At 47.5% G+C, this 23,477-nt stretch overlaps 1 protein-coding gene across 1 annotated transcript in view; it reads right to left on the bottom strand.

Annotated features, from left to right (window-relative positions):
* Window positions 1–11,133: 11,133 nt before the first annotated feature.
* Window positions 11,134–23,477, bottom strand: part of BDKRB1 (bradykinin receptor B1) — a 35,469-nt gene continuing 23,125 nt past the window's right edge. The window contains exons 2-3 of the mRNA XM_043922000.1: window positions 22,358–22,511; window positions 11,134–12,835 (exon numbers count right to left, since the gene is read on the bottom strand). Coding sequence (XP_043777935.1) covers window positions 11,767–12,835; window positions 22,358–22,511 — 1,223 coding nt within the window. The 3' untranslated portion in view covers window positions 11,134–11,766. The remainder of the gene's footprint in view (window positions 12,836–22,357; window positions 22,512–23,477) is intronic.

The following is a 23,477-nucleotide window of genomic DNA, read 5'->3' as shown; positions in this document are numbered from 1 at the left end:
GCTCAGGTCTGCGACTCTGTGGTGACGTCTGGCGTTTTCCTGCTCCCCTTGACCGCAGGAACATGAGTCTCCTGCTCCTCTATCCCATCCATCGGGATACTGAGGCTAAGCCTCCTCGCAGGCCTGAGGGACAAACAGCGGCTCACAGAACCCGTAGCTGAAGGAGAGGGCTGCCGGACAGTGGCTGTGGCCTTCGGTGGAGCCGAGGAGCCAGAGGGGCGCGGCGACTATTTCACCTCCTGGGGCTCCTGCCCTCCCACCTGCTGGAGCTTCACACAGGTTGAGCCTATAGTCCAGTATCTCAGGCTCATCCTGGCAGAAAGCACAGTGGAGAACAGAGCAGAGGGGTGGAGAACGGATCTGGAGGGGGGCAACTGAAAGCTGTCCAGCATTCAGACACAATTTGCCTTTATGCTATTGTCTTCACTCTGCTGATGACAACACAGAGGCTTAGGATAAGTAACCTACCCAAAGCCACACAAAGTGCTAGTTAATGAACATTAGTCACTGATGACAGTTCAGTTCAGTTCAGTCGCTCAGTCGTGTCCGACTCTTTGCAACCCCATGAACCGCAGCACGCCAGGCCTCCCTGTCCATCACCAACTTCCAGAGTTTATCCAAATCCTGTCCACTGAGTCAGTGATGCCATCCAACCATATCATCCTCTGTCATCCCCTTCTCCTCCTGCCCTCAATCTTTCCCAGCATCAGGGTCTTTTCAAATGAGTCAGCTCTTTGCATCAGGTGGCCAAAGTATTCGAGTTTCAGCTTCAACATCAGTCCTTCCAATGATCAGCCAGGACTGATCTCCTTCAGGATGGACTGGTTGGATCTCCTTGCAGTCCAAGGGACTCTCAAGAGTCTTCTCCAACACCACAGTTCAAAAGCATCAATTCTTCTGTGCTCAGTTTTCTTTATAGTCCAACTCTCACATCCATACATGACTACTGGAAAAACCATAGCCTTGACTAGGCGGACCTTTGTTGACAAAGTAATGTCTTTGCTTTTTAATATGCTGATGACAAACCCCCAAATCCTAGCAGTTTAACAAAAGTTTATTTCTCATTTACATCAAGTCCAGTCACTGCTCCTGAATATCTGGCAACCCTCCTCTACATGGTGATGGAGGAGCCCAGGCTCCTTCCATCTGTGGCTCTGCCTCGCAGGAAAGAGAGGACCTCCTGGAGCTGAAGACTTTTGCCCACATTCTGTTGGTCAGAATCCTATCATGTGATCACATCCAGCTGCAAGGGAAGCTGGGGAATGTAGCCTTGCTGTGTGCCCAGGAAGGAAATGGGGTTGTTAAGAAGCTATCCAGACTCCTGTCAGAAAAAATACCACAACCTCAAAGTCAAGAATTATTTTTTATTTCGCAGCCTTTCTGAGCATTTCAAGCCTAGAAGACAGCCTCTCAGATAGCTCCGAGGGAGTTCTCCGAAGAAGTATGGAAGGAGCCAAGGTAAATAGAAGTTTTTGCAAGTACCAGGTAGCTGGACATCCAAAGATAGCTGTTAATTAAAGAAGACAAGCGTCTCAAGTTAAGAACTTCAGCACTTTTCTGTGTGGGGGAAGGTGCGAGAGTCTAGACCCCTTCGTATGATTTCTTTGGTGCGCCTCAGCTATCTGGGATCAGTGCCTGATGTTTTCTCATCCTGAGTCCCCTCGGGGTACACACCGTAGGGGCAGCTGCCGTGGCTGAGGGCATGGCAGCAGGCAACCCGTTTGTCTGCATCCTGAATTTCCTCATCACCAGGGCAGCTGCAGCGGCTAGACGGCTGAAACATCATTTATTTACTGATCAGCAGGCAACATTTTCCACTCACACCCTGCTACATGCAGAGATTTTAATCTGAGAATGTCTGATTCCAGACCCGTCCTCTTAGCACATGTTCTGCTGGAATTACAATTAGTTACACTCCAAGGTAATTTGATACAACCAAAGTTGGACATTTTTTCCTCGTTTATTTACACTCCTGAATGCAGTTCCTCATGGAGTAAACAAATTAAATTCAGCAAACACTGGCTGAGGGATGAGGCAGGATAGTATAATGTAATGGTTCTCAAAACTTGTCGGTATATTGGAACCACCCGAGGAGCTTTTAAAAATTCCAAAACCCAAGACCAATTCAATCACAGTTTAATGTATTAAATGTACTTTTTGAAGGTGTATTTTTGAAACTCTCCAGGTGACTAATGTGCAGACAAATTGGGGACCACTGGTGTAGTGGCTAAGAATGTATATTTTTGAGTCAAACTGCCTGGATATGAAACCAGGCTCCATTAGTTGTTACCTGTGTGGTCTTGGGGAAGTTGCTTAATCTTTCTGTGCGTCAGTTTCCTCCTCTGTAAAATGGAGTTAATAATAGGATTTTATGAGGATTATCTGAGTTAATGTATGCTAAATGCTTAGAATAGTGTCTGACACATAGTATGCACCATCTAAGTGTTAGATATTATAGTTACTGTTTCCTAAATGCCTACTATGAGTAATGCCCCGGGGTAGATATGAAAGATACATGTGTGTGTGTGTGCTCAGTTGTGTCCGACTCCTGGTGACCTCATGGACTATAGCCCGCCAGGCTCCTCTGTCCATGGGATTCTCCAGGCAAGAATACTGGAGTGAGTTGTCATGTCCTCCTCCAGGGAATCTTCCCGAGCCGGGGACTGATTGAACCTGCATCTGTTGGGTCTCCTGCATTGTCAAGCGGGTCCTTTACCAGTAGCATCACCTGGCAAGTCCTATGAAAGATATGGTCCTCGACTTCGGGGAACTTGGAACATACTGAGAATATATCAAAATCTAAGACAGAGTAGATATGGCCAATTATTCCAGCCATTTGTTCCGTATAAAATCAATTTGTTTTGCTTCTGAGAAATTGGGTGGCATTTTACGAAACCAAGGAAAGGAGCAGTCACTCAAAATAGTCTTAGAATTGGAATTCCTGACTTTGAAGATGCCACTGGTCTCCTTTCTCACTGCCATCCAGACATCTGCTTCCCTGGCACTATACACAGAGCCGGGGCTGCCTTGGGAAAGCCAGAGGAGCCGGTTCCCTTTTCAGCCTGATGTTCAGGATTGGCTGGTTACAGGGAAATTTGACTTGAAGGGTACATCTTGGGTAGCATGTGGAAATAAAAGTCAAGGAGGGTGCTGGAGGCAAAGTCTTTGCAGGTTTGGGGGTTCTAAGGAAAATGAACATTAGCACATCTTTACAGTAAGAATTTCTAAGGCTGTCAGAAGAGGGCAAAACATTCTTTTACATTTAGATTTCACTGAGGTATAAAGGAAAACATGACTGCTCACTGCCAAGTACTAACGTCGCTTCCAAAACCTAATGTGAGCCTTTGTCAGCCCAGATGTGGCCTATTTATTTTTAGAGCAATGAAGACCTCAAGGCCATGGCTCAAAAAGCACTTCAGTTTAGTTCAGCTCAGTTCAGTCACTCAGTCGCGTCCGACTGTTTGCGACCCCATGAATCACAGCACGCCAGGCCTCCCTGTCTGTCACCAACTCCCGGAGTCACTCAAACCCATGTCCATCGAGTCGGTGATGCCATCCAGCCATCTCATCCTCTGTCGTCCCCTTCTCCTCCTGCCCCCAATCCTTCCCAGCATCAGGGTCTTTTCCAATGAGTCAACTCTTTGCATGAGGTGGCCAAAGTATTGGAGTTTCAACTTCAACATCAGTCCTTCCAATAAACACCCAGGACTGATCTCCTTTAGGATGGACTGGTAGGATCTTCTTGCACTTAACATTTAGTGAAAGTTATGCACAATCCCCACACCCCTTAAAAAACTATGCTATTTAAAAATCACTATCAATATCGTCAATACTGGCTGCCCACTCCAGTATTCTTGCTTGGAGAATTCCATGGACTATCTCAGTTCAGTTCAGTTCAGTCGCTCAGTCGTGTCCAACTCTTTGTGACCCCATGGACTGCAGCAAACCAGGCTTCCCTGTCCATCACCAACTCCCAGAGCTTGCTCAAACTCATGTCCATAGAGTTGGTGATGCCATCCAACCATCTCAAAAGAGTTGGACATGACTGAGAGACTTTCATTTCACTTCACTTCATCAATATCATAGCTCTATTGTTAGAGATCCTCTTTTCATATATGTAACAGAAATGTTATAATGAACATTTCTAAGGCCAAATAAATACCTCCCTTTCTTCATTTAAGTTTAAACTGGTTTTACTTACTTCCACCTCATCCCACCTGTTTTCTTTAAAATACTATTTTCTTCAAAACCCTCCTTAATCTTTCATACCGGATTTCATTTTGAAAGTCATCTTTTTAGTGTTTATGTCCTGTTTGCTGATCTAGGGTTTCAGCCCACTTTCTACCCCAAAGATTGACCTTGAACTAGTCCCTTAACTTGGCTGCACCTCAGTTTCTCAATGGCTTTGATACTAACCAGGCTTCCCAGGTGACGCTAGCAGTAAAGAATCTGCCTGCCAATGCAGGAGACGTAAGCGGCACGGGTTTGATCTGTGGGTCAGGAAGATCCCCTGGCAGAGGAAATGGCAACCCACTCCAGTATTCTTGCCTGGAAAATCCCATGGATAAGGACTCTTGGCCTTCCCCAATCAGTAGAAATTCGGGCAAGGCTTTACTGGGGCCCCTGCAGTAGTTGCAGGAGGGAGTGAAAACATTTAACAGGTTTGCTTGCTTGCTCTCAAGAGAGTGCAAGCTGGTTCCTTTTATGGGGTGAAGGGTAGGGGTGTGTCCAGGGATCAAGCTGGAGGGCTGATTTAGGTGGTTTGTGCCCCCCGCTTAGGTGTGCGTGCAAGGGGCATCGCAGGACCCTGATTTTTCTCCCAACACCTTGTTTTTGCTCAGACGTGGCAGTTGAGTTTTTGGTCTTTTTCTATCTTTTGTCCAGGATTTGCTCCACCTACAGCATGGGTGCAGTTTTTTTTTTTTTTTTCTCATGCAGTTATTTTTAGACCCATATAGTTTCTTTGTATTTTGTAGCTCAAGGAAACATTTTTCCTGGTGTAAGCTTTGCAACTGTAGCAGATATAAGAGATGCCGGTTCAGAAAGATCTCCCCTGGAGGAGGGCATGGCAACTCACTCCAGTATTCTTTCCTGGACAATCCCCATAGACAGAGGAGCCTGGTGGGCTACAGTCCATAGGCTCAGACAAAGTCAGACACGCCTGAAGTGACTTAGCACACACTCAAGCTTTGCAGCACTGCAGCAAATGGTCCCAGGTCCAAACCTGTCTCAGTTGATCTGCAGCCTTTATTAGTTAATCCCACAGATGGATCACTACCTGGGGAAATACGGAATCAATGATATGTGACATCCATTTAAAATTTGAGTGGCTGTTGCCAATTTCCCTTTTGTAGAAGTTGTACCTACGTAAGTATCCACCAACAGGGCTCAAGATAAATTGTTGTCTCTTCACATTTCGTGTTTTGTTACGTTTTGGAACGTATCTGCTGTAACCCATTCAAGGACTTGGCAGAATTTGTGCAGAAACATTTCTGGGGAAAGAGCGCTCCTCCTTGGATGCCAGCAAGGGGCGCCCGCTCCCCTCCTGAGTGTAACTGGTTTCTTGCATTTGCCCCACAAAGCCCCCGCAGTCCATCTGAAGCTGAGCAAATCGTGGCCCCACACAGGATGGGAAGGTTTTGGAAATATCCTAATTATCCCAACCGTTTCACAAGGCCAGTCTGTGGCAGCTTCCTCTTAGTCAAGGACATGGCTTCAAATTGAATATAAAAATGTCATTTGATCTCACGATTAATTTCTCCCTATAAATACCAGGGTGGGTGGTAAAGCACGCCCAGCCCCTCTCTCAATCCCCAGGGCTTGTGAAAGTTGCCAGTGTTCCCAGCAAGTTGATAAGGGAATATTTGGGACCTGAGATAATTGAAATGTGCTTTATATTCAGATAAAGATCTTCTGTTGTGTTTTCCTTGCAAGGTGGGGAGCGGGTATGTAAAAGTGAGTCTGAAATAGGAGCTTCTCTGCTAAGTCATTGCTCTGGGAATGCAACCCCAGTCCCCAAATCCCACTGCTCAGGGCTGGGACTGAGGTGAGGCTGCCAGGGTCCTTGCCTTGGGCACAAAGTTTCAGGAAGGGAATAGTGTACAGCGGCACTGCAGTGACCAAGATAGTAACTGAATGCCATGTGTTTTTAAAACCAGGCTTGCTGGGTCTCCGTGGTTGCCTGCAGGCTTTTCTGCAGTGGCGTGAGCGGTGCATGGACTCCTGGGTGTGGTGGCTTCTCCTCCTGCAGGGCACGGGCTCCAGGCACACGGGCCTCGGTAGTTGCGGCATGCGGGCTCCAGAGCGCGGATTTAGTAGCCAGGGTGCATGGCCCAGCTGTTTCACAGCACGTGGAATCCTCCTGAACCAGGGAGGCCATTGTCCTATGTTCTTGTGAAACAATCTCTCTGAAATGCAGGCCTGAGTATGACATCCCTGTTCAGCATCTCTGCTGACTGGCATGGCCTTCTGATATCTTCTGTCTCCCGAATCTCCTGGAAAGTAAGCCTGGCCTCCTGCCCACTGCCTTAAATCCTACCCCAGATACAGGGAGCTCTGCCACCATCAAGGCAACCCAGATGGTAGGATCCCGGGCACTCAGGCCTCTTCTCTGACCTTGCAGTCTCATGGGCATCCCTGGTCTGGACCGAGCCCTGCTTCAGGAGTCCTGCTCACTAAGTAAGTTTCCACCCATCTTGGGGCTGGGTTTCCCGCTCACTGAGTGAATTTCCACCCATCCTTATCAGTGAAATGAGGTTGAACTTGATGATACTTTCTTTTTTAAAATTTTTTTTAGATTCATAGATCCCTTGTACTCTTTACTCAATACTCCCTACTGGTAACGTCTTAACCTAAGTATGGTACAATATCACAGCCAGGAAGCTGACCGTATAATTTTTCAGATTGCACCAGTCTGACATGCACTCATTTTGATGATATCTAAAGCCTCTTCTAGTTCACAGGAGGAAATTTCCCACCTGTTCCTCATCAAACCTGTGACTCATCTCTGGAGAACAAGAAACTGTCTGTGTCCATTGCAACACCCGGGAGACTCCCTAGGCTGGGACTTAGGGGGGCTTAGTGCTGCTAATTTTCCATGACAGTTGGGGTGATGGATGCCACGGGGGAGGGTGGCCGGCAGCCGTGGATTCACAGGACAGGCTCGAAGCCAGAAGTGGGCTGGAGAAGAAGCTGTACTCAGCCCTTCAGAAGAGAGAGAGAGAGAGAGAAAACAGGAGCGTGGAGCTGGAAGGGTGGGTCTTTTCTTAATTAATAGATTCCATTAAATTTTATTTACTTAATTAATTTTTGACTCTGCTGGGTCTTTTGCTGTGCAGGCTTTTTCTCTAGTTGCAGCAAGCTGGGGGCGCCTCTCTAGCTGGGGTGCATGAGCTTCTCACTGCAGTGGCTTTTGTTGTGGCAGAGCACGGGTTCTGGGGCATGTGGACTCGTAGTTGCCTGATCTTCCTTGATCAGGGATCTAACCAGTGTCCCCTGCATTGGGAGGTGGATTCTTTATCACTGAGCCGCCAGTGATAAAGCCCATCAGATGAATGTCTGATTCATCCAGCCATGCCAGGTGTGAGCCCTCCAAGGTGAGCCTGGGCCTGGATCCAGGTGTGAAGTACCCCAGGCGAGCCCGTCAATGACAGCCATGGGAACTCAAAAATATTCATTTCTCCCTCAGCGTTGGTCCTTTTAACCAAGGCAGGAATTTTTCTACCTGCAAATGAGTAATTGACCTTCCCAGCAGAAGGACAACAGAATCCCCAGCTGTAGGAGTGAGCGCTGTGCTTTGGTTAATATGACAGGCGGCCCATAAATCACCCGTGTGCTTATCAGAGCCCGTGTTGACTGTCTGTTGTTGAACTTCAGGTCAGTGAGCAATGCCGTGACTTCTCAGGCCAGCACACTCTCCCATAGCATGTGGGACTGTTTTTTTGCAAGCCCTGTAAGAATTTTTGAAGCCGCAACTTTAAAGCAGGGCCCGAGAAAGAAGGATAGAGGACATGTTGGGGTCAGTGCACGAGAGACTGGGTCTTATTTTCTCTTTCCAATTCTCCCTGCCTGCCTGGATGCTTCTGTCCATTCTGGCCACTATGCTGTTGGGGCTTTGCTCATTGGGTCCTGTGCAGGGACTCAGAAACTGCGCTGCATTGGAGGCAAGCAAGCCGGCTGAGTCCAGCCTCCACCCGTGGGGAGGGGGCCTGTCTGTTGGCAGCAGCGCTGCTACCCAACTCCAAAGAACTGATGTCCTGGGGAAGCCCCAGGAGGTCAGCCCTGAGAGGACCAGGCATGTGCCTCTGCCTGTCTCCTGCTTCAGCTCCCGACGTAAGTGCCTGGCAATAGCAGATGCTTAATAAACATCAGCTGAGTGATCAAAGGAGTGAAGACTCTGCATTGCAAGAGCTTCTAAGTGCTCAAGTGAAGCCCGAGGGTGGGGACTCTTTATGGAATTTAAATATTTGTCAAACACCCCCTGGTCCAGAGGAGATATATGGGGAGGCGGGATCCTGCCTGTTGACCTAAATTCAGGCCCCCTGAACCTCTCTCTCTGCTCTCCAGGAGCGAAGAGAGCTGGGCCGCCGATCAAAGGGTTGTCTCTGATGGCGTACAGGGGTCCAGTGGCCCAGCCCCTGCCTGCCTCTCCATTACCAGGCTCCAAGAACACCGCCTCCTTGCCATTTCCCGAATGAACCTGGGTCTCCTTTGATGTCCCATGAGGATGGGTCCTTCTCATGCAGCAGGAGAGGTCCCCTCTCCCTAACCCTTCCTTGGAGACTGGCCTTGGCACCGGGCCCACTGACCTCTCCTCCCCCGGCCCTTCCAGCACCTTGCCTGCCTGACTGCCCACCCCCCACCTCACTGGTCTTTGACTGTCTTTTCTTAATTAATGAAAGTGAAAAGTGAAAGTGAAGTCACTCAGTCATGTCCGACTCTTTACGACCCCAGGGACTGTAGCCTACCAGGCTCCTCCGTCCATGGGATTCTCCAGGCAACAATCCTGGAGTGGGTTGCCCTTTCCTTCTCCAGGAGATCTTCCCAACCCAGGGATTGAACCCAAGTCTCCCGCATTGTAGGCAGACGCTTTACCATCTGAGCCACCAGGGAAGTCTTAATTAATAGACTCCATTAAGGTTTACTTACTTATTTAATTTTTGACTGTGCCGGGTCTTTGGTGCTGTGCGGGCTTTTTCTCTAGTTGCGGTGAGTGGGGGCTCCTCTTTAGCTGTGGTGGGTGGGCGCCTCACTGCGGTGGCTTCTGTTGTCACAGAGCACGGGTCCTGGGGCTCGCGGGCTCCTAGGTGCGGCTCCCGGGCTTTGTTGCCCCGCGGATGTGAGATCTTCCTAGACCAGGGATCGAACCACTGTCCCCTGCATTGGGAGGTGGATTCTTTATCACTGAGCCCCCAGGGGAACCCACATGGCCACCCTTGATCCTTGTGCTATCCTGGGGTGGCCCCACCTCTGGAACGTTCAGGACAAACCTTCCTACTTTGTGGCCATGACCTCCTATTTTTCTTGCTCTGGATGCTCCCTTTAACCCCTGTCCTTTAACCATATCAGCGTCACTCTGCTTCCCTCATCTCCTATGTTCATTTACTCCCCTAATTTAGCCATTTTCCATAGTGCCACCAGAATCCCCAACACCCTTAAATGATGGCTGCTCATCTGACAAATCCCACCCCTGGAGCAGTCCACTGTCTGCCATACCCGGGCCCACTGAGGTTGGCCAGAGTGATTAACTCACATAAGGAATGCATGCGGGCTCCCAGGTGGTGAAGAATCCCCCTGCCAAGGCAGAGGTCACAGATTCCACCCCTGATCTGGGAAGATCCCACAGGCAGAGATGTAGCTATGCCCATGCACCGCAACTGCTAGTGACCGCTCACTCCAGAGCCCGTGCTCCACAAAAGAGAAGCCACTGCCACGAGAAGCCTTGCCCTGCAACTAGAGAGGAGCTCCCGCTTGCCGCAACTAGAGAGAGCCCCAGAGCAGCAAGGAAGACCCAGCACGGCCCAAAATAAACAAATAAAAAACTTAAAAAAAAATCATCTAGAAAAAATGCATACCTCCAGCCAGGTGCTCACAGTCCTTGAAACACCCTCCTGCCCTTGACCATCAGAGATTCTCCCAACACCTGCTTCTCCTCAAACCTCAAATCCCTCCCTGACAGCCTCATCCTACCTTCCTTCTTCCTCCCTCTTAACCTGTGAACCCTCCTGCCTCTGGGTCTGATTTGTTTCTTTTCTTGAGAGCACTCCTTTCCCCCATTTTGTTTGTCTTTGGGGATTTTAGGTCTCTTCCTCCAGGAAGCCCCTCTGGATGGCTCCCTCCCCGCCCCCGAGGCTGGACGCCCCTTCTGTGTGCCCTCAGAGCACCTGCTGTCACCTGATAGCAGATGGTCCCGCTCTGTGATGCTCTCCTAACTCTCATCCCTGTTGCCACGAGCTCCTGGAAGGCAGACCTTCTCAGGGTCACCAGTGGGACCCTGGCAGCAAGAAAAGCATGGAAGCATTCAATTCTCTTTCACCCACAGCCCGCACTTCCTACCCGTGTGTCCTGGTTGCCTCCCTCTCTCTATGTACCAGGTTTCTGTTGTTGTCTAGCTGTTGTTTAGTCGTGTCTGACTCTTTTGTGACCCCCGTGGACTGGTAGCCCTCCAGGCTCCTCTGTCCATGGAATTCCCCAGGCAAGAATACTGGAGTGGGTTGCCATTTTCTCCTCCAGGGGATCCTCCTGACACAGGGATGGAACCTGCATCTCTTGCAACTCCTGCATCTGCTGAGCCACTGGGGAAGCCCGTACCAGATTCTACCCCTTAACTCGGCTCACAATTGACTCCCTTTGCAACCTGTATTTTGGTAACCCTGGAAGGAGCCCATCCTCTTTCCCTCTGAATGTCCCAGGTACGGGTCTGTGTCACCTGCATGCAATTTCTCATTTACTTTTTTTATACTACAATTATTTTGATCTCCGTAAGTTCCTTGCAGATAGGATCTCTAGCTATATCATCTCTCTGATCCTGGCAGTTCACCTAGAACATTTTGGAAGGACAAATGGAATTGCAATAAGAAATGCTTATTGGAAATTTGTTTCATACCGCTGTGACAAATTAACAAAACTCGGTGACTTATTAAAAACAACGTGGATTTATTATCTTCTGGTTCTGGAGGCCAGGCCTCCAAAGCAGTGTCACTGGGCTGCAGTCAGGAGGTCAGCACGGCTGGTTCCTGCTGGAGGCTCCAGGGAGAGTCCATTTCCCTGCCATTTCATCCTCTACAGGGCGCCTGCAGTCCTTGGCTCGTGGCCCCTTCATTGCAACCTTCCAGCCTTCTCTGACTCTGACACTTCTGCCTGCCCTTTATAAGGACCTTTGTGATGATGCTAGACTCATCCAAATAGGCCAGGGTAACCTCCCTATCTCAAGATCCTTAGCTTAATCATGCCTGCAAAGTCCCCGTTACCGCATAAACATTCCCAGGCTCCAGGGACGAGGTCCTGGTTTATGTGGGTGGGTGGGTGGGGCATCATCCAGTCTACTGTTGCTGCTCAGTCGCTAAGTCGTACCCGACTCTTTGTGACCGCATGGACTGCAGCACACCAGGCCTCCCGTCCCTCACCAACTCCCGAAGTTTGCTCAAACTCATGTCTGTTGAATCGGTGATGCCATCCAACCGTCTCACCCTCTGTTGCCCCCTTCTCCATATTTATGATGTCAGTAATAATGAATAACGAAGCCACATTTCTTGGCTCCCTGCTGTGTTAATTCCGCCAGAAAAGTTGGAGGGTCTCTTTCCTATGGGACGAGACTACTGGAGTAAGACTCGCAGGAATGCATCGTTTATAAAGTTCCCAGACTTTGGTCCTGAAAAGCTGGCCCCAAAAGACATAAATCACTGGATTCAGGCAGCTGTTGACAAAAGCAAAGAAGTTGGCACACTGCAGGCCCAGATCGATGAAATTCTCCCAGAAGCAGCCTCTGACAGCCCTCACCTGGAACAGAAATTCCAGGAAGGCAAAGAAGTGGTAGGGCGCCCAGCAGAGCAGGAAGGCGGACACGAGGGTGAGGATCAGGGCGGTGGTCCTGCCATCCCTGGGCCCGCCACACCTCATCCTGCTGATGTCCCGCTGCCCCCGCAGGGCTGCCAGGATGTGATAGTTGAAGAAAATGATTGCAGCCAAGGGGAGGAGAAAACTCAGCAGGGTTAACTCCACCATCCTTGCAAAGGGCCAGGCATCGTGGGGGTACCGCAGCACACAGGCAGAGACATTCAACTCCGGCACAGCCTTGACGGAGCGCAGCAGGAACGTGGGGAGACTCAGGAGGGCCCCCACGGCCCAGATGAGCAGACAGGTGCCCTGGGCCCACCGCCGCCGCCGCCGTCTCCGGCTGGCCATGGGGTGCACCAGCACTCGGTAGCGGTCCTGGCTGATGGCCACCACCAGGAAGATGCTGATGAAGAGGTTGGCCTTGATGACGCCATTGACCAGGCGGCAGAGGAAGGCTCCGAAAGGCCAGTTGAATTCGTTCCGGATGTTCTCCGCCCAGAAGGGCAAGCCCAAGACGAACACCAGGTCAGAAGCTGCCAGGTTGGCCAGGTAGATTTCTGCCACGTTCAGACGCTGTCGGGCCACGAGGAAGACGGACAGCACGAAGAGGTTCCCCAGCAGCCCACAGAGGCAGATGGAGAGGACGCAGGTGGGCAACACTCTGTGAAGCAGCGCCCAGGCTTCCCAAGCCTCATCACAGGACGTGGCGTTCGGGGGCAGGGGCTGGCTCTGGTTGGGAGTCTGGAGCTCCAGGAGGGCCCAGGACGCCATCCACGGTGACCTGAAAGGCACGGAGCATCGGAGCATCACTCGGGAGGCAGCCGACTCTAATCCGCGACCTATCCAGCCTGCCTCCGGTTGGTTTGGGAAAATAAAGTTTTAAAGGCACATGGCCACACTCATTCATTTACATTTTGTGCTACAATAACAGAGTTTTTTTTTTTTTTTGTAAATTAATTAACTTATTTTAATTGGAGGCTAATTACTTTACAATATTGTAGTGGGTTTTGCCATACATTGACATGAATCAGCCATGGGTGTACAGAGTTGAGTGGTTGCCACAGTGGCTGTTTGGCCTGCAAATATTAATCATCCATTCCCTTAGAGCTTCACTAGTGACTCAGACGGTAAAGAATCCACCTACAATGCAGGAGACCCGTGTTCGATCCCTGGGTCAGGAAGATCCCCTGGAGGAGGGAATGGCTACCGACTCCAGCATTCTTACCTGGAGAATTCCATGGACAGAGGAGCCTGGTGGGCTATAGCTCATGGAATCTCAAAGAGTCGGGCAAGACTGAGCAACTAATGACTAACACCTTCACTTTTCCCTTAGAGAAAAAGCTTGCCAACCCTGAGTATAAAAGAAAAGACGAAGGCTTTGAAACCCAAGTTCAAATCCTGATGCAACCACGTGGTGTGGGCCACCTAGACACCCTGAGTTTTCTTTTCCTTTTTGAAAATTGGAGCTAATCGTATCCTTCTTGTGGGATTATGTCTAGGACTGTATCTATGGAAAACTTGACCTGGTCTCCTGGCCTAGAGGAAGCGCTAAGTGGAAGGGGAGGATGAGTCTTATTTACAACCATACTATTATGATTAGCAGTTCAACAAATATTTAACAAGCATCTACTTTGTGCCAGAACTTTGCCAGGCACTGGAGATACAGGGCCCAGACCCCTGAAAGTGCTCACCATCTAGGCAGACAGGAGACAGTGCTTGATGGCTGAAGACAGAATGAAGCAAGGAAGAGTCCTGGCCAGTGGAGATGTTGGTCCATTGGAACTGGGACCAGTAGGATGGAGAGGGTGGAGTCAATAGTAGAAGGTGTGGGGTTTCTGGGGCTTCACACCTAAAAGTCCTCCCCCCGTTTGGATGAGCTAATATATGCACAGTGCTTCAAAAGGTCTCTGGCTCTCTGTAGGCACTTGCTACCTGTTAACTAGTGTTATCATCTTGCTTATCCTTAGCAATGCTTGAGAGTTCTTCAGCTGGGCACAGCTCACAGTATCCAACACAAGCTACCGCATAAGACAGCTGATCTCCAGAGAGTCTATTTGGCTCTGCAGACTTAGGTAATCACTTTGTGACTCTGAGCCTGACTTTCCTCGTCTGACCTTCTCGCTGTGACACTGAAAGCCACATCCTATGCCACTCACATCGGGTCAAAACCACGGGTCCCTCCATTTGTTCATCCACTGGAAAACTATGTACTGAGCACCCACTACGTGCCAGGCATGGTTCTAGGCATTTGGGACAAGCAGTAACAAACAGCCCCCCCCCCCCCACCCGCCACCCTCAAGGTGCTTCTAGCCTCGTGGGAGGAGAGAAGCAATGACAGGAAGCACAGGGAACAAACCCGTTAGCCCGGGAGGAGCAGCCGTGGCCAGGCATTAGACATGTTCCGAGGATAGGACCATCACGATTTTCCAATTGTATATGTGTCATGAGAAAGGAGGGGTTGCATGATGCCTAGATTTTGGGCCTGAGAACCTGGAAATGGCAAATAGATGGGGAAACAGTGGAAACAGTGGCTGACTTTATTTTTGGGGGCTCCAAAATCACTGCAGATGGTGACTACAGCCATGACACTGAAAGATGCTTACTCCTTGGAAGGAAAGTTATTAGCATATTAAAAAGTATAGACATTCTTTGCCAACAAAGGTCCATCTAATCAAGGCTATGGTTTTTCCAATAGTCATGTATGGATGTGAGAGTTGGACTACAAAGAAAGCTGAGTGCAGAAGAATTGATGCTTTTGAACTGTGGTGTTGGAGAAGACTCTTGAGAGTCCCTTGGACTGCAAGGAGATCCAACCAGTCCATCCTAAAGGAGATCAGTCCTGAGTGTTCATTAGAGGAACTGATGTTGAAGCTGAAACTCCAATACTTTGGCCACCTGATGCAAAGAGCTGACTCATTTGATAAGCCCCGATGCTAGGTAAGACTGAAGGCAGGAGGAGAATGGGGACAACAGAGGATGAGATGGTTGGATGGCATCACTGACTCAACAGACATGGGTTTGGATAAACTTCGGGAGTTGGTGATGGACAGGGAGGCCTGGCGTGCTGTGGTCCATGGGGTTGCAAAGAATCGGACACGACTGAGTGACTGAACTGAACTGAACCTGGAAATATGAACTCCCCATCAACTGAGCTGGATGGAGTGGAGACAGGGCAAGTTTTTTGGGAGATGGTCAGGACTTGACCTTTGGACATGTGAGGCTGAGCTGTCTGTTGGACATCAGGTGGGGATGCCAAGGTAGTGAGCTACACATGATTGGTGTTAAGAGACCAAGTCTGAGAGTGATACATCCGCATCCTTGGGAGGTGTTTTTTTTGTTGCTGTTTTGTTTTTAATATTTATTATATTTATTTGGATTCACTGAGTCTTAGCTGTGGCATGAGGGATCTTTGATCTTAGTTGTGGCATGCAAACTCTTAACTGCAGCTTGGGAGATCCAGTTCCCTGACCAGGGATCAAACTCAAACCCCCTATACTAGGAGCTCAGAGTCTTAGCCACTGGACCAGCAGGGGAAGTCCCTATCACTGGGAGTTGTAATCACATGGATGGTGTTTAGTATTTAAAGCCACAGAACCGGGTGAAATCACCAAGCGAGAGTGTAGGCAGAGAAGAGAACCAGCTGCTAGGCTGCCAGTTGACCGGTCAGCAAAGGACACAGGAAGTGAGGGGTTAGGAGGCAGCTTAAAGATGTCTGCGGCTTAAAGAGTTCTGACCTAGAGCATAAAGAATAATAGGAATGCTCTTACTTTGTCATCGATTTCCGGGCATAAATCCACAGCAACATATTTATTTTGTTATTTGGTGATACTTACAATTTCGCAATAAGCCCTTCTGGCAGCAATGAGCAAAAAAAGTTTAATGACAATTTAAGTCCTGAACTTCTGTCTCTGGGAAATTGATGATGAATGTGTAACTTGCACAAAATATTGATGTTTACATCACAAAGGGGTCCTTTAGTGACTTCTCTGACCACAAGGAAACCTGACAGGAAGCTGCTACTTCAGAAACTGTTATTTTTCAAAGATCAGCCCGAAAACATCAATTTCACTTCATCACTGCAGAAGATGCTGTCATAGGTCACCCTGGAAGGATGACTTTTCACTTGGGATGACTTTTCACTTAGGGCAAACAAGTAAGTATTCTTTAAGTCAGCTCATTTTTAGCGTCATGCTATCTTGTAACCACACTACAATAGAAGTGATAGCTGATTAATGAGAAAGTTCCATAAGAAATCCACAGGCAGTGAAATGGAGCCAGTTTGATAACTGTCTTCAAATAGAAAAGTCAGTCAATTTCAATTACGATTCAAGTTTTTAATCCAGTTCATGGAATCAAAGCAAAACTTATGAAAGTTCACCCTGGCAAAGTGAAAAAATGGACATTTTGTGAATGCTGTTCTAAATTCAGTTTAAATTGTTCACATTGGAAAGAAAGTTGTATTTTTCTGATGATCACACACATTTTGGTGGGGCCCAGTGTCACAGAAACAATATTCTTGCTCAAACAAGAGACCAGTGAAGCAGAAATGTACTTTTAACAAGTTGTAGTTGCAGACCCAATTTGTAATTGCATACAAATAAGTTTCATTAAGTGTGTGTACACGCTCAGTTGCTCAGTCGTGTTAGACTTTTTGTGACCCCACGGACTATAACCAGCCAGGCTCCTCTGTCCATGGAATTTTCCAGGCAAGAATACTGGAGAGGGTTGGCGTTTCCTCCTTCAGGGGATCTTCCCAACCCGGGGATCGAACCCACATCTCTTGCATCTCCTGCATTAGCAGGTGGATTCCTTACCACTGTGCCACCTGGGAGGCCAGAAATTTCATTATCGTTGACAAGATCTACAAAGTTTTACAGCATAAGTTTCGTAGTTCAGATTTACTGAACTACAAACTTTTGTGATGAAGTTGATGAGGAAGTGAAAACAACTTTAGCATGTATGTTCTTTCTCTGCTGTCCTTCATCAATCAATTTTAGAGGATGTGGATTCTAAGTGCCCTAAAATGTTATTAGACTATTTGTTATAGCAGAGATGAGAATTTTTGATGAATTTGTTCTAAATCAATGAGGAACGGAGCACCAAACAACAGCTTCTTGAGCTTCTAGCAGAGCGTAGTTATTGAAAATAAAGCTTTATGCAGAAAATAATTGAAATTTATAGCCACAGAAGGAAAGGAGAAAATGATCAAACTAAGTGAGGGGAGGTCAAATGATAGAGAAAATTTAATTTTTGAATTCTATAATTAGCTTTGGAATATCCCAATTTGTGGGAAGAATCTTTTCAATTGGAGAAGTTCGTATTCTGTACAAAATGAGGTGAAGTTGTGAAAGCCCATAATCTGCACCATCTGAATTTCACAAAGCATTCAAAACTTTTAAGTAGCTGCAACTTATTTGAAGAGTCTAATATGCTAAAAATATTTGTTGAAGGAGCTCAAATTAAGGCAAAAAGACAGCACCTGTGAAAATATCTGGGTTGAAATATTTACATAATTCCATATGCAAAGTATCAGACTTGAGAATAGCCTCTGCTTAGCAGAATTTGCTCAGAGTTTGTCAGATACCTCAACACCTGCAGAGAACATCTTCATTAAATATATTCTGGTCCAAGAGAAGAGTCAATTGAAGGTGCTTAATTTAAATTTATTAACCATAAAATTAGAAGAAAAAATTCAGGCCATTATATGGAACCATTCAAAACAATAAGACCATATTGAAAGAAAAACACACTCTTTTGAAAATGCCAGTGACATATGAGAGTCAGGTAAAAGCCTAAGAAACTGATTATAGCACATGGGGAGGTACCCAAAGTAATTATCTTGCTTAAAATATTTTGTAATGTTTAACATAAAGAAAATGTTTCATTTTGCTATTACATTTATGTACACATTTAGATTTTTGGGGGAGAAACATTTACTAGAACTACTTTATAACTCCATCCATGTAATATTTATAACCAATTCGTTGGTGTGTATGTGTATATACATATGCATTCATACATAAATAAATACATAAATTTTTTGAAAATAGCTTTTTTTTTCTTTTTTAATTTGGCTGTGCCAGGCCTCAGTTGTGGCATCTGGGATCTAGTTCCCTGGCCAGAGATTGAACCTGGGATGCCTGCATTGAGAGTGTGACGTCTTAGCCACTGGATCACCAGGAAAGTCCCTGAAAATAGTTTTTAATTAGAACTATTTTATAACTGGCTTCCCTGGTGCCTCAGGCGGTAAAGAATCCACTTGCAATGCAGGAGATGTGGGCTCAGTCCCGGGTTGGGAAGATCCCCTGGAGGAGGGCATGGCTACCCACTCCAGTATTCTTGTCTGGAGAATCCCATGGACGGAGGAGCCTGGCCGGCCACAGTCCATAGGGTCACACGGAGTCAGACTTGACTGAAGCTACTGAGCACGCATGCAAGCACTTTATAACTATATTAATAAAATATAACTAATTCACTGGTGAATGTATATATACATATACATATACGACTGAAGCGACTTAGCCCACATGCATGCACATATATATTGCATTGGCCAAAAAGCTGGAGTTTTTCTGTAACCTGAAAGAACTTTCTGACCAACCCAATGTAATTACATATGCGTATTTTTTGAAAATAGCTTTTCATTGAACTACTTTATAACTCTGTCAGTATAATTATTGGAAGTGTTTAACAGCGATTTGCCATCGTAGCCACAGGAAAGCAACACACCCAGGAAACCCGACTTCTCAGGAGCGCGGTGAGCACAGCCCCCGCCTCCAGCAGCCCCCTTGTACCACACACACGGGTGGGAGCTGCTTCCTCAAACCGCCACTGGGCGTCCTGCCGTTCCTGTGTGCCTCTCTGTTCACGCCGAGGAAGCTCTATGCGCCAGGGAAAGCCCGCACAGCGCCTCGCCCCCAGTCTCCCCCGACACTGGGGTGCAGAGTGAGCCAGACCTGATCCTTCACTGGCAGCCACACCTGTGATCTGCGGGTGTGCTGGGCTTTAGGGAGCCCAATCCTGGCAGCTTGCCTGGGAGGAGGACGGCTGTCTTTGTGCCCATTGTACAGACAGGCAAACAGAGGTGAAGGGAAGTGACTTGCCCACGTTCACCCAGCGACGGGAGCCAGTCTGTTTACGCACGGCTCTTCCTCCAGGCTCAGCTCAGAGCCCAGGCCTCTTTCACCCAGTGTGCTGTGACCATAAAGAGAACAGACCTGGGGTCCGGGAGCCTGGGTTTAGGTCCTGGGGCCCCCAAACTGTGATTTGGGGCAAGCCAGGTAACTTCTCTGAGCCTCAGTTTGTCCATCTGTAGAATGGGAGTAACAGCGGTTGTTACAAAGCGTCATGGTGAGGACTGATGAGATCCCGCCTGTAGAATCCCCTTGCACGTTGCAAAGCATCCAATATGAGGCTCGAAGAGTGCTAAACCGCACAACAACAATAACGGCGGGACGACGGTAGCAATAATAGTACACTAGTGATGCTGACAAGTATCCTGGTCCCTCCAGTGTAAGAAGCCTCTCCTTCACGTCGGCTACTCTGCTGGTGGAACACTAGGTTAGAAAGTACCGAGAGAGCCCTGTTCTGCTTTTCCTGAGCTGTGGGCCAGTTCAGGGGCTACCTGGAACTCAGCGCACTAGGAAACTAAACCACTAACTTCGGAAAGCTGAGCTCCAGGAGGCCTGGCTTCTTGGCGGCAGGGTTCTCATTCATCTCCAGCCTCGGAGTCTTCACCCCCGAGGGGTTTAAGAAGGAGCTGCAGGGAGGGAAGGGGTTTCTTGTGGGCACCGAGAGAGCCCCCCGATCGCTCTGCTTAGCTTCTCTCCCCTTCCTCCTCCTTCAGGTCACCTGGAACATGGGAGATGGGAGGTCAAGTCCCCTCTGAAGTGTGGGACAGGGCAGGAGAGGGTTGCCTTGGGGGGCTGTGGATGTGGCCCGGCTCCTTTGTGCTCCTCAGGGTAGCAAGAAGCAGGGGCTGCCCGGGCACCGCCAGACCAAAGCTGGGGCCAAACCCCAGAGACATGGGGTTGGCAGAACAACAGTCCCCAAAGAGGTCCATGTCCTGGTCCCTGGGACCTGCAGATATGTCCCCTCACGTGGCAGAAGAGACTTTGCAGATGGGATTGAGTTAAGAACCTTGAGATGGGGAGAAGATGCTGGATTATGGAGGTGGGCTTGATGTCATCACAGGTGAAAGTGGTTCCATTTATAAGTGAAACAGGGAGGCAGGGGAGGAAGTCAGAGTCAGAAAAAGATTAGAAGATGCTATGAAGATGGAGAAGGGGCCACGAGCTAAGGAACACAGGCGGCCTCTAGAAGCTCAAAAAAGCCTCCAGAGGGAGCCCAACCTTGCCAACACCTTGACTTGAGCCCATAGCAGCTGATTTTAAAGTTCTGACCTCCAGAACGGTAAGAGAATTTTGTGCTGTTTCAAGCCACTGTGCGTGCGTGCTCAGTCGCTCAGTCATGTCCAACTCTTTGCGATCCCCTGGACTGTAGCCCACCAGGCTCCTCTGTCCATGGGATTCTCCAGGCAAGAATGCTGGAGTGGGTTGCCACGCCCTTCTCCAGGGAGTCTTCCTGACCCAGGGATCGAACCTGTGCCTCTTATGTCTCCTGCCATTGGCTGGTGTGTTCTTTACCACTGGCATCCCTGGGTTTGTGCTAATTTGTTACAACCCCAGTTGGATACTAATACAGGGGGCAAGGCTTCATCCTGCCCAGAAAACCAGGGGCTGTTACCTATGCCACCTGCAGAGACCAAAGCTGACTGGTTCAGCAGACACCCCCCTCCATCCCAGGGGGCCTGGCTGTGTCTGTGTCCGGTGCAGCCACAGTGAGTCTGCTCAAGCTGAGCTTATTTTCAGGAGGTCTTTACCAGCTGCTGCCCATGTTTATGCAAAGATGGCCAGAAAGCAGAAATCTTTTGTTTGCTCTGAGTTTTAGCTCTGATATTTGCCTGGCACATAGAAAGTGGTCAGAATCCAGCAGCTATTGATATTATTAGTCATATTTGATCCTATTTGAAAAACTCATAAGTGATACTGGGCAAATCTATTAGAGATGACTTATTCTGTAATTTCCACGTGGTACTTTCTGAGTTCCCCACATGAAAATATTGGCATGTGCTGCTTCTTCAATAAAATAGCCTTCTTCAAATTAATTCCAGTTTCAACAGTGAGGTGACAATAAATGCATTTGAAATACAGACACAGATATTAAAGGATGTCAACCCAGTGACATTATAAGGTATTGTTTTTTTTATTTAGAATTTATCTTTAATTTTTGTCTATTAATTCAGCAAGAAATAGTTTTTAAAAATAACATCATAGCATATCACTTAGCAAAACAATTCCTCAGTTTCATGCATTTTTCCCTTCCATTACTTTTGATTTTCTCAAATGTTTAAGTTGAGGGAAAATGTACTGGAATCAAAACTTCAAAAAATTGTTCAATTTTTTCTACATAAGTTAATCCTCATCTTTGAATATCTATATAACAATAGACTCATTTTCAAAGGACAATTTTCATAAAAAATAAAAGTTTAAATATTTTTATGAATAGTAAAGAGTCTAATAGTCATTATATTTTTCTTTTTAAAATTTCTCAAGAAGGCCTCATCTAACTCTAAAAATCATAAAACCTTGATCATGTTTCACCACAAATGGCCAGATAACACAATTTCTCTTAGTAGAGAAGTAGGCTTATTTTGTCTAATATTTTATAACATTGTAAAATCCTTACATGTTTGTTTTTGCCTATCTCCATTTTAAGAGTAACCAACACACCACATTTCTTATAAATTTGCACATGTGAAACTATCTCCCTTCCCTCCCACGTTTACCTGAAATAAAATACCTTGTTCAATATAAGATGCTGTTTTCAATCCACAAATAACCCAACCAGCTATGAGTGTTATGAAACTTTGTAAGTGATCCTCGGAGACTGATCTGATTTTTATAAATCAGAATCCGTAGACTGTAACTGGTCAGAGTCCACACGGAGCTCTGATGGCTGTATTCGGCCTCTACATGCTTCACGTGAGTTTGAGGTAAAGAGCCGCTGGAAATAATCTCCTATTTCAAACATCCTTCCTCCTCTCTTCTGGAAAAGCAGCTAAAACCCAAAGGAGGCACGGAATACAGGTCTCTTAAATGGATTTAAAATTATGTTTAAAAAAATACATCCACAGAAAGTTGAAAACTCAGCCAGTATAAGTTGTAAAAGGAAACTTTTTTCTGAGATATGGACCTTCTATTTTACTTTTGTAAGAGAGAAAAAAAGATGCTCATTTACTTACTCAGGCAAAATGAAAGGGATCACAACTTCAGCTGGGCTTTCTGATGGTGCGAGCTGTCTTTGGAGATGTTTTCTGCTCTGGGAAGCACCGTGGAAGCCTGGTGGCCTTAAATTACATAAACCCCGCTCTGATGATGATGTCATCGGCTGGACTGCTGAAAAAATGAGTCTATCAAATGGAGGAAGCAAACTGGGATTTTGAAATGAAAACTGCTTTGCCCTTAGGGGCTGGCAAGCGATTACTCAGCTACCATCTCCATCTCTACTTTGGTAACATCTGGAATGGCTTGCGATCCTGCCCAAGAATGGTATAACGGTCAACCCGCCCTGGAAACACATTTTGGCATCGCTGAGCCCCACAAGCCTCGCTGGGCACTGATGGACACTGAGTGAGGACTTGGCCTGTTCACACTGGGGACCTGAATGCCTGGGGTTCTGCAGCAAATTTCTTGGGAGCTGACTTGAATGCCTCCTTTTGAATTCTGATCATGAAGGGTGTGTTTCCAAGAATCCATCACTGTAGACCCCATTAAGCAAACAGTGAGCCACAGAAAGCTTGACTCATGTGGTATGCAGAGCTGAGTAATATCAGATGCACTTTCCCCTAATCTCCGCCCCCCGCCCCCCGCAGTTCTGAAGTCCATTTTTGATATACGTCTGCAGATGCCAAGTTTAACCATTCAGGACCTCATGTTCAGAGAGAAATTTCGGGCTTTCTTTGAGAGTCAGACCTCAAGAGCCTTGGGCCAAATGCCAAATACTTTTCATCTTAGCTCCTAAAAATGAAGATGCTCTTAAATTCCCTCCCTGACGGCAGGAGAATGCCTCCACACCAGGGCTTGATTCCCGCTTCTGGGAAGTGACCCCCAAATCTCAGGCCCCAGTGCTCCCCAAACCCTAGTCCTGCCTCTTGGATGCTCTGCTTGTGTTTCTTGATGTCACCGTGAACCTGGAGTGTCTGGAGCAGAAAACATCCTCTTTGTCTTCAGAATCTGGCCTTTTCACCATGTCTCCCTTTTCTGATAATGACATTTCAGTGGGGACAAACTGCACTTGTGAATTTGCCAGTGGTTTTCTCACATTGCTGGACTTCTTAAAATTGTGGAAGCAGGTTTTGCAAT

Source organism: Cervus elaphus, chromosome 13, assembly GCF_910594005.1.
Source record: "Cervus elaphus chromosome 13, mCerEla1.1, whole genome shotgun sequence".
Lineage (NCBI taxonomy): Eukaryota > Metazoa > Chordata > Mammalia > Artiodactyla > Cervidae > Cervus > Cervus elaphus.
The sequence above is the reverse complement of the archived record's forward strand: the minus strand, read 5'-3'. Positions and strand labels throughout refer to the sequence as shown.